General features: G+C 43.4%; 1 protein-coding gene across 1 annotated transcript in view; it reads right to left on the bottom strand.

Moving 5' to 3' along the window:
- The window catches only part of LOC115464709 (vomeronasal type-2 receptor 26-like), a 50,602-nt gene that overhangs the window by 23,695 nt on the left and 11,825 nt on the right, over nt 1-15,082 (bottom strand). Inside the window, exons 3-4 of the mRNA XM_030195070.1 lie at nt 6,745-7,533; nt 1,582-1,809 (exon numbers count right to left, since the gene is read on the bottom strand). Of these exons, the coding sequence (XP_030050930.1) occupies nt 1,582-1,809; nt 6,745-7,533 (1,017 nt within the window). The remainder of the gene's footprint in view (nt 1-1,581; nt 1,810-6,744; nt 7,534-15,082) is intronic.

Here is a 15,082-nt window from a genome sequence, read left to right as displayed (position 1 = left end):
ATGTGGAATCTTGTATTACTTAACTATAATCCGGGTTCCTCTTTCCAACATGCATCACTTTTTTACCAGTGGTGTAGCTACGGGGACCAGGGGGGCCTGGGTCACCCTATTGGCTCCGGAACCCCAAGGTTGGCTGACGGGGGTCCCCAGACCCACCAGCCAAGGCCTTTCTCCCACACTGGTCTTACATTGCCTGGTGCCCTGTACCACCTCCAGCACTACGCATGCTCGCCCCAATAAAACCAAGCATGCTTGCACATTACAAAGTTATTTTCGAAAGTGATCGCCGGCGATCTTCCGACATAAATCGGGAGATGGCCGGCGATCTCTCAAAAGCGGCGAAATTGGTATAATCAAAAGCGGCTTTTTTGACAGCATCGCGGCATTCCCAGCGCCGCGCTGGTGAAAGTTCAAGGGGGTGTATCGGCAGCGTAGTGAAGGTGGGACATGGGCGGGCATGGGCGTGGCTACCAGATGGCCGGCTTTCGCGGATAATGGAAAAATAAAAAGCGGCGTTAATCAGTATTTCGCTGGGTTAACTTGGTCCTTTTATTTTCACGGCCAAGCCTCAAAAAGGTGCCCCAACTGACCATATGACCACTGGAGAGAATGGGGGATGACCTCCCCGTAGTCCCCCAGTGGTCAACAGCCCCCTCCCACAATAATAAAATAAAAATAAAAACCTTTTTTTTACCAGCCTGTATGCCAGCCTCAAATATTATACCCAGCTCCCTGACAGCAGTATGCAAGTCCCTGGACCAGTTTTTAATGGGTGCAGTGAACTTCAGGCAGGCAGACCCAGGTTCACCCCCCTACCTGTTACACTTGTGGTGCTAAGTGTTGAGCCCTCCAAACCTCCCCCAAAACCCACTGTACCCACATGTAGGTGCCCCCTTCACCCATAAGGGCTATGGTAATGGTGTAGAGTTGTGGGGAGTGGGTTTGGGGGGATTTGGGGGGCTCAGCACCCAAGGTAAGGGTGCTATGCACCTGGGAGCTATTTGTGTATTTTTTAAACATTTTTAGAAGTGCCCCCTAGGGTGCCCGGTTGGTGTCCTGGCATATCAGGGGAACCAGTGCACGACAAATGCTGACTCCTCCCGTGACCAAATGCCTTGGATTTCACCAGGTTTGAGATGGCCGGCATTTTTTTCCATTATCGCTGAAAAACATAACCGGCCATCTCAAACCCGGCGAACTCTGGCATTTGGCCAGGCTAAACCGTATTATCAAAAAAAAAGATGGCCGGCCATCTTTTTCGAAAATACGGTTCTGGCCAGCTGTTGCGCCGCTGCCAAAATAGATCGCCGATGATCTATTTTGCCGGCAACGTTCAATTGTGCCCCTCTTTGTGACCCTTTCTAATATCTTTTTCCAGAATTGTTCTTATTCTTAACTTTCTCTGAGCATAAATATTCATGCCTTTATCAATTGAAAACCTATTTGCAAGGTCTACCGCTTTATTATTTCTGCTTCATTTAAAATTGAGGTAATCCAGTTACACAGCTGTAGTTAAACAACATGCATGATGCTACGTGATCCAGAGCCTTTCCTCATTCTCTAATGTTTCTTAAATCTGACCTGGGTGAATAAACGCTCCCATACAATTGCCTTCTCATTGATGATGAAATCCTGCCCTTGGGAAGCATAAGGATTATAACTTCCAACAATTTCATGATGCAGTACTCCATTGGGCAGATAGACCTGGTTTATAATATTGTAGCCAGTGTTTAGGTCTCTATTCTCATCAAAAAAGATCTCTTCATTCAGATTGTTCTTAAAGTGGACGTTCTTCAGATAATGATGAAGCTAAAAATTATAATTTCAATAGTGAACTTTTCTGTCAAATTAACTTCCAAGTTCAAACATATTTCTGTTTATATACACAGTCTACCAGATTTTAGAGACTGGTTGTAGTTCTCTAGGTATTGGACCCTTTCCAAGAGCCATAGACACCTAGAGGTATTGTCAAAGGATATGGTTTTTGCCAAGTATTGCTGTTTTTTTGAAGTTGACATCTGCAAATGTTATTAATACATAAAACAGGAAAAGACAATCACAGTCCAAGAGGTCCACAACCCAGTCAAGGTTTCAAGATTTCCACAATGAATATACATGAGATTGATTTACAGGTACTGCTTCCACTATATACATATTCATTGTAGAAATCCTGAAAACCTGACTGGGTTGTGGACTTTGAGGACTGTGGTTTCCCACTCCTGGCCTAATGTGTTTAGATAGTAGTGCAGGTTACTGGGGATTGCACCAAAGTTGTTGATTACTACTGGCATTAATGTTGCTTTATTCTTTTCAGACATTTCTCTTCAACTCTTTCACCTGCTATTTATTAGCTAATGATTCATACCTGTTTATTCTTGTTTAAAACCACTATTAAATCATGTTTAATATGTGCTAGGTGCTTGTCCTTTTGCATCCTAATACCCCTTAGCACATAATATACCAGATTGTACAGTAGTTGGAAAAAAAGGACAAAATACAAAAGGAAGTACCAAGAGCCTTCAAAAATAGGACAAGTCCTTTTATTCCACAACTTACATTGCCCTTGTATGTCAAAAACTCAATCTTGTACATCAATGACCCAACACGGGCCCTGTTTTGGTGCACAACGCCTATGTCAGGAGTTGTTAGAAGTCAAAAATCCCTTGTGAACATGCCCAGTATCTAAGTTTAGGGCAAGAAGTAGGACCTTGTCCAATCACTATTCTGACAATTCCAGCGTGTTGTGTCATTGATGTACAAGATTGAGTTTTTGACATTCAAAGTCAATCTACGCTGTGGAAAAAAGGACTGGTCCCATTTTTGAAGGCTCTTGGTACTTTGTTTTCTGTTTTGGATTGTGATTTGTGCTTTGTACCCTCTCTGTTCTGTTTCTTGAAAAAAAGGACAAGCAGGTGTGAATCACTGACCTATCAATACCAGGTGTCAGTATGATTATCATTATGAAAATAAAAAATATATATAGAGAGAGAGCTATATAAGAATCAGATATTTAAAATCTGATTTCTGATGCATGTTTATTTATATTTCATAGTCTGAAAAATGGAGTGAAATAAGAAAAAGAAAAACAGAGAAATGGGAAAGAAAGAGAGGGACAAAAGCTAGTGATACTGAGGGTGATTGTCAAAGCAACTTGCCAAGATAAATAGAGAGTCATTTTCAATATTGGACATTTTGCTGAAAAAATCCAAAAATCAAGTAGTGAAAATGACCATTTTCAAACCAGGAAAATGTCTATCTTTTTTCTTTGAAAATGACCATTTTCTAGATGTTGTTGTGCATAGACGTCTATCTTTTTTTGGACCATTAAAAAAAAATAAATAAACTTTCAAATGAAAAATGCCAAAATCAAGCCATTGGAACATAGGAGAAACCAGCTTTCCTAGTACACTGGCCACACAGTCTTCTCAGCAGAGCAGTGGGGCACACTAGGGGGAACTACATAGACTTCACATAAAAGGTCCTAGGTACACATCTCAAAATACCCCCCTTATATTGTAATTTACTAATAATCACCCTTCCCTGCCTTGCTAAAAGTTCATGACAAAGAGGAGCTAGAGAGCTTGACCAAGAGAGAAACTTGATGTGAGAACTCCTCTGAACAGATACCAGCAAATAATATCCTTTCTTTTCTATCATGGTTGATATGGTGTAAGTTGCTTGTGCCTGAAGTTAGATACAGATGCCGTCTCATGCTCATATTTTTGATACTTACTTTTTGCTCCATTATTTGAATCTACCCCTATGGGGGTAAATGCACCTAAAAGAAAGTGTGTAGAGATGTTCTATTAACTGTGCCCATAAGTTAGGTGTGTTTTATAAAATAGCATTTAAGCCCATTGATTGTGCATACATTTAAGCACATCTATTTGCACCAACATAAATGTTGGTGTCAATGCCTGTGATTATATGTAATATTTTCCCAAACACATATATAACTACTCAAATTAATTCCAATTCTTTGACATTTCAATTGATAGTATCACAGTGTAGCTATTAAACATTCTGTCTTAGTATTCGGGGATCTTCAGATTTTCAAATCGTAGCCACCATATGGGGAATTTTCCCAAATTCTAATGGTGTTTCTTTCATCTTCATAGATCTATGAAGATGAAAGAAACACCATTAGAATTTTAGAATTTGGGTGGATACGATTTGAAAATCTGAAGATCCCCGAATACTAAGACAGAATGATTAATAGCTACATTGTGATACTATCAATTCTAATGTCAAAGAATTGGAATTAATTTGAGTAGTTATATATGTGTTTGGGAAAATATTGAGTAGAGACTGAAAGATTCCCCACACTATAAGTTAGGTCTACTTAATGTGATTATATGTAGGCATAGAGCCCCCTTATTCTATAGATACCTGTATAAATAAGTTACGCCCCTGATCTGCCCATGTTCCTTCCATTTCCACCCCCCCCCCCCTTTTCTGACTCACGTGTAAAATTTGGATGCAGATCCCACGCACGAACATGTTAATTAAAATTTATTTGCATGCACATTTTTTAACACTTTATATAAAACTAGTAAAAAAGGCCCGTTTCTGACACAAATGAAATGGGCGCTAGCAAGGTTTTCCTCGGAGTGTGTATGTTTGGGAGAGTGTATGTGAGAGTGACTGTTTGAGAGTCAGAGTGAAAGTGTGAGTGTGTGTGTGTGTGAGAGAGAGAGAGTGAGTCTGGGTGTGAGTGTGTTTGTGAGAGAGTGTGTGTGTGAGAATGAGAGTGTGTTCAAGTGTGTGTGTGAGACACAGTGTGAGAGAGAGTGTGTGTGAGACACAGATTCTCTGTGAGAGTGAGTGTATGAGACCAAGCGAGTGTGTGAGTGACTGTGTGGCACATAGAGAGTGAATGTGATACAGTGTGAGACAGAGTATGTGAGAGTGAGAGTCAGAAAAACATTGTATATGAGAGAGAGAGTGTGAGCCCTGCCCTCCCAATCCATGCCCATCTGTCCCCTGCCCCCTCCATTCATCCTTTTCCAGCAATTCCCCTCTCTCCCTGAGCCCTGCCCTCCCAATCCATGCCCATCCATGCTCCTCTGTCACCTGTCCCCTCCATTCATCCCCATCCAGCAATTCCCCTCTCTCCCTGAGCCCTGCCCTGCAATCCATATCCATCCATGCTCCTCTGTCACCTGTCCCCTCCATTCATCCCTATCCAGCAATTCCCCTCTCCCTGAGCCCTGCCCTCCCAATCCATGCCCATCCATGCTCCTCTGTCACCTGCCCCCTCCATTCATCCCTATCCAGCAATTTCCCTCTCCCTGAGCCCTGCCCTGCAATCCATATCCATCCATGCCCATCTGTCCCCTCCATTCATCCCTATCCAGCAATTCCCCTCTCTCCCTGAGCCCTGCCCTCCCAATCCATGCCCATCCATGCCCATCCATGCTCCTCTGTCACCTGCCCCCTCCATTCATCCCTATCCAGCAATTCCCCTCTCTCCCTGAGCCCTGCCCTGCAATCCATATCCATTCATGCCCATCTGTCCCCTCCATTCATCCCTATCCAGCAATTCCCCTCTCCCTGAGCCCTGCTCTCCCAATCCATGCCCATCCATGCTCCTCTGTCACCTGCCCCCTCCATTCATCCCTATCCAGCAATTCCCCTCTCTCCCTGAGCCCTGCCCTGCAATCCATATCCATCCATGCCCATCTGTCCCCTCCATTCATCCCTATCCAGCAATTCCCCTCTCTCCCTGAGCCCTGCCCTCCCAATCCATGCCCATCCAAGCTCCTCTGTCCCCTGCCCCCTCCATTCATCCCTTTCCAGCAATTTCCCTCTCTCCCTGAGCCCTGCCCTCCCAATCCATGCCCATCCATGCTCCTCTGTCCCCTGCCGCCTCCATTCAACCTTTTCCAGCAAGTCCCCTCTCTCCCTTCCATGACCCCCCTTGCATCCATGTTCCTCTCTCTCCCATGTCCCAGCCTGGCCCGCCCTCTTCTCCCCCCCCCTTCGCATCCATGCCCCCCCCTTCGCATCCATGCTGTCGTTTCTCCCCTGCCCTCCCGCTCCCATTGTTCAACTTTACTGGCCACCCTCTTCTCTCCCCCCAACTTTTTTTTTTTTTTTCTTCTTTTTAAATTTACCTCCGTGGCGGTTCTGGCAGCGAAGCGTCAGGGAAGGAGGCGGCGCTCCCGACGTCTAGCCTTCCCTTCGCTGTGTTCTGCCTTCTTCTGACGTCATCCTTGACGTCAGAAGAAGGCGGAACACAGCAAAGGGAAGGCTAGAGACGTCGGGAGCGCCGCCTCCTTCCCTGACGCTGCGCTGCCGGAATTATTTGGGTTTTTTTCCGCCCTCGACGTCATGACATTTGACGCGAGGGCGGGGCAGAGACGGCTGGCTGGCTTGAAGGCTTCACACCATGAATCCACGAACCCTTCAGCCTGGGAGTGACGTCAGATGGCTTCAGAACGTTGTCCTCAGAACGTTGAGGGTGCGTTTTATTATATTAGATTAGGGGGAATATGTGGCAAAAAGATAAAAAGTATGATATTAGTCATGCTTTGTTTGCTTTCCCCAATTCATTTCCCACTTCTTTAGCTATTCTTCTTGTAAAGGATCTTATCATAGAAAGCATTCTGTGACTATGGGGGTTCGGTGTTGAGATCATAGAGTCTCCAGCACACTCCTTTTCTTCAAAGACTTTCTTTTCACATTTTGCTTTGTCTCACTTTCTTTTTTCTTCTGAACAGCAAACATAACCAATGATGTTACCTTCCATGGCAAATAATCAGATAATTTCCACATTTCTCTACTCCTTGTGGTGGTGTTTCTAGAGACAGGCATGAGCATGTCATGCAGTGCGTGTGCCAGGGCATACACAGCGTTATATACACTACTGCTCTTCCCAATGTAGCTGTTATTACAGGGTAGAATATTTGACAATTTTACATCAGAACTGCAGGATCTTTTGATGTATTTTGGACACTGGCTGTCACACAGGCCCAGCCACCACTTCTCAGTAAAATGATCACTTGGAAGCAGGGTAAAGTTCACCTCCTGGATAAATTTTGTAAAGCTTGGGATCTTCTTCTTTACAACTGAAAATGATAAGATGTTGTTCTTTATATAAGGTTTTCCATCACCTTTAGAGAGGAAATTCAGTTCAGTTTTGGTGATCAAGACCTTCCCAGGGATCATCATAGCTGCGCCTAGATAGATTTTATTTTCTGCATTAGCATAGAGAATGATCACTTTAGCTGATGACTTGTAGATGATCAATTGTATTCGAAATATTTCCTCTATTATGATGGAATTGCTCAGCCTGAAGGTTTCTATGAATGCAATACAGCCACCATTCTGCTCAATCCCTTCTCTCAGGATCTGTATCACCCTCAGGCTGCTAAAATCATTGGATGCAATGATACCAACCCAGGTCCAGTCAAAATGCTTCAGTGACTTGATAATCCCAGTACAGAGGTGCAATTCATTAGGGACAGTCCGGTATAAAAAAGGAAACTTAACTGTGTCACTCATTAGAAGACTCTGCGAGATAAAACTGATCTGTTCAAAAATAATAATAATAATAATTAGTGCATCATCATCTTTGCCACAGTGAGATCAAATCTTAAATATTTTCTAGAAACTTTTAAGCTCCTACATTTAGGTGATTTTTCAGCAGAAAACTTAGGGTGTCTTTTACTAAAGATCCCCTTAGGATTCTATGCTTTGCTAAAAATAGGTTAAAATGTTAGGAATCTTAAATGAGGGAGAACTTGTGAGACCAATTTATACACTGCCTTCTGATTATCAGGCATTAAGTTGGATGACTGTTCCAGCTTTTCATGGTGTGGGGTCCTGCATCCCAGGTATATCTCAGCATCCTTTCCATGGCTGGTTTGATAATCTGTGAAACCACTTTATCCACTGCCTTCTGACAACAGGTATTCAGGTGATTGTTCCAGCTTGCCCTGGTGTGGGGTCCTACATCCTGACTAAATGATAACATCCTTGCTGTGGCCCATAGTCTGTGGTTCATACTGGTTGGCATGCACCCAAAGAGGCATGACCAAAATGACAGGTCTCACACCTTTGAAGCCCCTTCAGAGCCCGTGAGGAACAAAAGCATGCCACTCTGCTCCCCTTCAAGAGAAAATGGAAAGGGGACAAAGGCAGGACTCTACAACTTGCTGCTGAAAAGGGACCTATGGGCCAGTACATTAGATTTGCAATGCCGGCTTTACCTTCAAAGTCTATGAGTTTGCCTTCTTCTCCCAATGTTTCCCTTTCTTCTGGGGTCCGAACCCCACCCCTACAACCTGCTGTTTTCTAAAAGTTGGCTGATGTTCTTAGAGGACAGGATACTGCAGACCTTACAGGTTTGACCCCCGCAAGGAGTTCCCTCTCTAATTCCTCAATTCCTGGTAAAGAGATTGGACAGACTGCCCAGGTTAAGATACCTTCATCAGTTTCTTTATTGGTGTCTACTGCTACTTCCTCTGTTGAGACCAATCAGCAGGAAGTTTCATTAAAAGATTTGCTGATAGCAATTAATAAAATGGATAAATCACTGCATGCAAATAGATCTTCCTTTCTGACGTTTACAGAGGAAACTTGCAAAATTTAATGTTCATGAATCTAGACTTAAAATATTTGAACAACAGTTAGACAAGGTGGAATCTCAGATGACTTCTGCTCAATCAGCTGTTTCTGCAATTACCAATGGTTGTCTAGTCATTCATTTATGAATGGAGTCCTTGGAGAACATGTCTTGGGCCCTAAATTTAAGGTTTTTAAATTTTGCTGTTACAAATTTTTTGACTCCTTAGAAATTCATAAAATTTATTTGAAGGAGTAACTACTGAGGTAATTAAATTTGCTGATGATATAGAGTTATAAAAAAGTTGTTAAATAGCAACATGATTGTGAAAAATTAAAAGAGGACCTTACAAGACTGGGAGACAGGGTGTCTAAATGGCAGATGACTTTTAATGTGAGCAAGTGAAAGGTGATGCATGTGGGAAAGAGGAACCTGAATTATAGCTACATAATGCAAAGTTCCATGTTAGGAGTCACGGACCAAGAAAGGGATCTAGGTGTTGTCGTTGATGATACGTTGAAACCTTCTGCTCAGTGTGCTGCTGCAGCTAAGAAAGCAAATAGAATGTTAGGTATTATTAAGAAAGGAATGGAAAACAAAAGTGAGGATGTTATAATGCCTTTGTATCACTCCATGATGCGACCGCACCTCAAATATTGTGTTCAATTCTGGTTGCCGCATCTCAAAAAAGATATAGTGGAATTAGAAAAGGTGCAGAGAAGGGCGACGAAAATGATAAAGGGGATGGGACAACTCCCCTATGAGGAAAGGCTAAAGCGGCTAGGGCTCTTCAGCTTGGAGAAAAGGCAGCTGAGGGGACATATGATAGAGGTCTATAAAATAATGAGTGGAGTTGAACGGGTAGATGTGAAGCGTCTGTTCACGCTTTCCAAAAATACTAGGACTAGGGGGCATGCGATGAAGCTAGAATGTAGTAAATTTAAAATGAATCAGAGAAACATTTCTTCACTTAACGTGTAATTAGACTCTGGAATTCGTTGCCAGAGAATGTGGTAAAGGCAGTTAGCTTAGCGGAGTTTAAAAAAGGTTTGGACAGCTTCCTAAAGGAAAAGTCCATAGACCGTTATTAAATGGACTTGGGGAAAATCCACTATTTCTGGGATAAGCAGTATAAAATGTTTTGTACATTTTTGGGATCTTGCCGGGTATTTGTAACCTGGATTGGCCACTGTTGGAAACAGGATTGTGGGCTCGATGGACCTTTGGTCTTTCCCAGTATGGCAATACTTATGTACTTATTGTTGATGATACGTTGAAACCTTCTGCTTAGTGTGCTGTGGCGGCTAAGAAACCAAATAGAATGTTAGGTATTATTAGGAAAGGAATGGAAAAAAAATGAGGATGTTATAATGCCTTTGTATCGCTCCATGGTGTGATCACACCCATGGTCACAGCATCTCAAAAAAATATAGTGGAATTAGAAAAGGTACAGAGAAGGGCGACAAAAATGGTAAAGGGGATGGAATGAATTCCTTATGAGGAAAGGCTGAAGTGGCTAGGGCTCTTCAGCTTGGAGAAAAGACGGCTGAAGGAACACATGATAGAGGTCTATAAAATAATGAGTGGGGTGGAACGGGTAGACGTGAATCATTTCTTTACTCTTTCCCAAAATATTAGGACTAGGGGGCATGCAATGAAGCTACAAAGTAGTAAATTTAAAACAAATCAGAGAAAATTTTTCTTCACTCAATGTGTAATTAAACTCTGGAATTTGTTGCCAGAGAATGTGGTAAAAGCTGATAGATTAGCGGGGTTTAAAAAAAGTTTGGATGGCTTCCTAAAGGAAAAGTCCATAGACCATTATTAAATTGACTTGGGGAAAATCCACTGCTTATTTCTGTAATAAGTAGCATAAAATGTATTGAGTTTTCTGGGATCTTGCCAAGTATTTGTGACCTGGATTGGCCACTGTTGGAAACAGGATGCTGGGCTTGATGGACCTTTGGTCTGTCCCAGTATGGCAGTACTTATGTACAGTTGACGTTTGAAACCGTTTCAGATAGTTTAGATTTGTCTAGGTATCTTGAGTCATCTCAGGAACCTATTACTAAAAGAGCTAAGTTTTTGGTATCTTTCCAGAAAGAGGAACATGAATTTGTAATTATGAAAGCTTATTTTTCTAAACAGAATGCTCCATTCTTTCAGCAGACTATTAGGATGTTCCCAGATGTTGCCAGACCCACGCAGTTGAGGCGAAAAGCTTATCTTCAGCTAAAGCCTAGGGTTTTAGCAGTAGGGGCACCTTTATAAAATTTCCCTGCAAGTGCCTGCTAACACTTGAGAGAATAATTCTTTTGATCCGATGTACACGGAAACTTTTTGTTAGAAAAGGAGAAAGTTTAATTTCTTATTGATTTCTTTGATCTATATGAGCAAGATATAATTAATGTTTACGATGCCTGATTGTTCTTTGCATTGGTTTTCTTCTTTTTAAATTTTGGTATAATTGCTGTCTCCCAGTTATCTGTGTGACATGGACTTATATATAGCTGTCTTCCTTTTGTCATTTTAATTTCAGAATTGTTTATTTTTTTTTTATAAATATTTTTATTGATGACAAGAATTGTAATACAAACCAGAATTATACAATTCACATTGAAAGACATCCAATTTAGCACTCCACAATACCTGGGTTCTGTATGATAAATCTATTGTTTATTTTTTTTAAAGTATGTTTCTGAATATGTTTATTTGTAACATATGTAATCCCTTATTATAATGGGGATATTATAAACATCATGGGAGAAATCTCCAGAGTTACTGGGGGGTGGGATGGAGTAGAACAGATGGTAAGAGATCCTGCCCAAGGTGTGTTTTTGAGGTAGCTGCAGAGGGAAATGTTTGAGAGGTTAGAAAGACACTAGGAGTGGCGTTTTCGATTTGACGTTTAAGTCAGCCTTTGGAAGTTTTGCGCTAAACATACCACATCTGTATAGAAAATATACCCATTTTTGAAAAAAGTAAAACGTCAATCTGTTTTGTTTTTTTTAAATACATGTAACATATTTTTGTACTCTCTGTGTTACATTTTTGGTCCATTTTTGAAAAACAGTTCAGGTGACAAACCTAGAAAATCAAGCCATTGGGATGTAAGTGGGGACACATTCTCTGCAGACTGGCCACACAGACACTCAGGAGAGCAATGGGGAACCCAAGGGGGCACTGCACTGGACTTCATATAAAAGCTCCAAGGTACACGTCTCACATTTGCTCGCTTGTCTCCTGAGCCCTCCAAAACCCACATAAAAAATCAATGCCTCCAATGCCCTACACTTGAAAGACCAACGAACAGACTCAACAGACTCCCTCTTCTTTCCTCATATGATTACCTAACTTTCCTGTACACAAATTTTGTTCTTTTATTTGTTGACTGTTTTATTGAAACCTGCTTTGGCCAAAGGCCTTTGCAATGGTGGTACAGCAAATACCAAATAAACTATAAACTGTACACCACTACTATAGCCCTTATAGGTGAGTGAGTCACCTATATGTGGGTACTGTATGTTCTTGGTGAGCTTTGGAGGGATCACACGTTCCACCACAAGTGTAAGGTAGATGGAGATATGGACCTGGGCCCTCCTCTCTACAGTGCACTACACAGGCCATTAGACTACTCCAGGAGCCTGCTTTCTCCGCTAATGCACATGGCTATAACATCTGAGACTATCACAGAGGCATGGTAAGTACTTTTCTTATTCACATCTTTGGGGAATGGGAGAGGGTCATCCCTAATTTCCTACAGTGGTCATGTGGTCATTTAGGGCACCCTTTTGTCTCTTATTTGTTCTAAAAACAGACCTAGGGCAAAACATTGACGTTTTCAACCTAGACGTTTTTGTTTTGCTCCATTATTGCAATAAAAACGCCCATGTGTTAGGCACGACCTAAGCCCACCCTAAGCCCATCTCCACAGTGCCCCAACATGCCCCCTTGTGATTTGGATGCACCACAGATGAATTGCATAGATAAACATCTGCAAAATAGGTTTCAAAAATAACGATTTAGATGTTTTGAGAAGAAATTCATCCAAGTGCTGCTTTATAACATTTTTTGGATATTTTTCTCTTTTGAATATGAGCCTCTAAGTGTCATAGTACTGAAAGGATCTGGCAACAGGCAAAAGAAAATAGGACGTGAGTCTCTGCTGACACCTATTTAGTAGGTGAAAGGACTCAGGCACTAACCATGCGTTAATTGGTTGCAGTAGCGTAGCCAGACACAGTATTCTGGGTGGGCCTGAGCTCAAACTGGGTGGGCACCCCCAATCATTCTGAAATGTTGGCTCCCAAGAGGGGGGAAAGTCCCCACAGTTTTGCCAGGCAAGCCCGAGCTCCTGCCACGCCCCCTCGAGAAACGCTAAGGAGGCTCCCGGGGAGAGGCTGCAGCTGCTCAGCCCGACTTTGCGACTCTCCCTCCGTTTACCTTTCTTGGTTTCCAACCGATCATAGTTGGGGACCCGATGGCTCCTCGCCGGCTTCTTCACCAGGAAAGAGCGGGGTATCCTCTGCTCCAGGGCAGATCGCGCGCGCCTCGTCTGCACTGCTTCACATTCCGCCACGCGCTGAGTCTGAGAGCGGCTCGCGACGCTGCCGCCGGGCAGGTGCAAGAAGATCCGAGCGTATTAACATAGGCTGCTCGCTGCACCAATCGGAGGGTGAAGGACAAGTGCAGGGGGCGGGGTCTGCTGCCTTAGGCTTCTTGGCTTGTCCGGAACAAGAACAGGTGTACTTCTGATGAAGGTGCTCCACTGCTGGGTGGGCCTGAACCCAAACTGGGTGGGCCTAGGCCCACCTGTGGCTACGCCCCTGATTGGTTGGCGTGTGAAAAGCGAGTGTTCCTTTGCTAATCAGTTAACACAGCTTCATTACTGTGCACTAACCCCCAGATTTTAAATTTCATGCCCAAACATCCTCACTCAACTTTGTGTATACATTGAGTAATGAGCATCAGTAATTGGGTTCTGACAACCAATTATTGATATTGGCAGTATTAAAAATTTGTGTGCGTATCTCACTGCATGCTATTCTTTAAAGCACGGTACTTAACTTCAATCAGAGGCATAAGTACAGTGCCCCAAAAGTTAGGTGCAGGATCCACACCAGATACAATTCTATAAAGGGTGTTTTCCCTGTATAGAACAGTGTTCAGTGCTCAGTTTTATCAGCACCAAACGTTCAGTGCTATATTTTTAATTTCCTCCTTATTGATTAGCGCAGGAATCACATGTGAGCTCTTACCACCTAATTTTTTTTTAATGGCTGCACACTATAGGCAACGTTAACGCATGGTCATTAATGGAAAAATTAGGAAAAGGACATTTTTAGGGAAAAATCCCACGCAAGGGCATGCTAGCACTACGTGGAGGAGCATAATCTAATGGCGCCAACCATCTATATGGACGGCGCCGCAAACAGCGGTCCCAAACCGTATTATTGAAAAAGATGGCCGGCCATCTTTTGTTTCGATAATACGGTTGGGGCTGGCCAAATGTCAAAGATGGCCAGGTTTGAGATGGCCGGCATCAGTTTTCAGCGATAATGGAAACCGATCCCGGCCATCTCAAACTCGGCCAAATCCAAAGCATTTGGTCGTGGGAGGGGCCAGCATTTGTAGTGCACTGGTCCCTCTAACATGCCAGGACACCAACTGGGCACCCTAGGGGACACTGCAATGGACTTAAAAAATTGCTCCCAGGTGCATACCTCCCTTACCTTGGGTGCTGAGTCCCCCAAATCCCCCCCAAAACCCACTCCCCACAACTGTGCACCACTACCAGAGCCCTTAGAGATGAAGGGGCACCAACATATGGGTACAGTGGGTTTTGGGGGGGGATTTGGAGGGCTCCCATTTACCACCACAAGTGTAACAGGTAGGGGGGGATGGGCCTGGGTCCACCTGCCTGAAGTGCACTACACCCACTAAAAACTGCTCCAGGGACCTGCATACTGCTGTGATGGAGCTGGGTATGACATTTGAGGCTGGCATAGAGGCTGGAAAAAAATGTTGAAAAAAAGTTTTTTGGGTGGGAGGGGTTGGTGGTCACTGGGGGAGTAAGGGGAGGTGATCCCCTATTCCCTCCGGTGGTCATCTGGTCAGTTGTGGCACTTTTTTGAGACTTGGTCCTAAAAATAAATGGACCAATGAAGCCGGCCAAGTGCTCGTTAGAGCTGGCCTTCTTTTTTCCATTATCAGCCGAAGCCGGCCATCTGGTAACCACGCTCCTGTCCTGCCTTCCGTACCCTGCCGAAACGCCCCCTTTAACTTTGGCCGGCACTGTGACAGATTGCAGTTGAAGCCGGCGAAAATTGGCTTTCGATTATACTGATTTCGCCGGCTTCAGGAGATGGCCGGCCATCTCCCGATTTGTGTCAGAAGTTCGTCAGCCTTCTCGTTCGAAAATAAGCTGGTTTGTCACCCAGCTTAGTAAAGGGGCCCCTTGATAAGCAAACGTAGGTACTGAAAATAAGACCTAAATACAATTAGCCACACTGC

Source organism: Microcaecilia unicolor, chromosome 3 (genome assembly GCF_901765095.1).
Source record: "Microcaecilia unicolor chromosome 3, aMicUni1.1, whole genome shotgun sequence".
NCBI lineage: Eukaryota > Metazoa > Chordata > Amphibia > Gymnophiona > Siphonopidae > Microcaecilia > Microcaecilia unicolor.
This window is presented reverse-complemented; position numbering and strand designations above follow the sequence as displayed.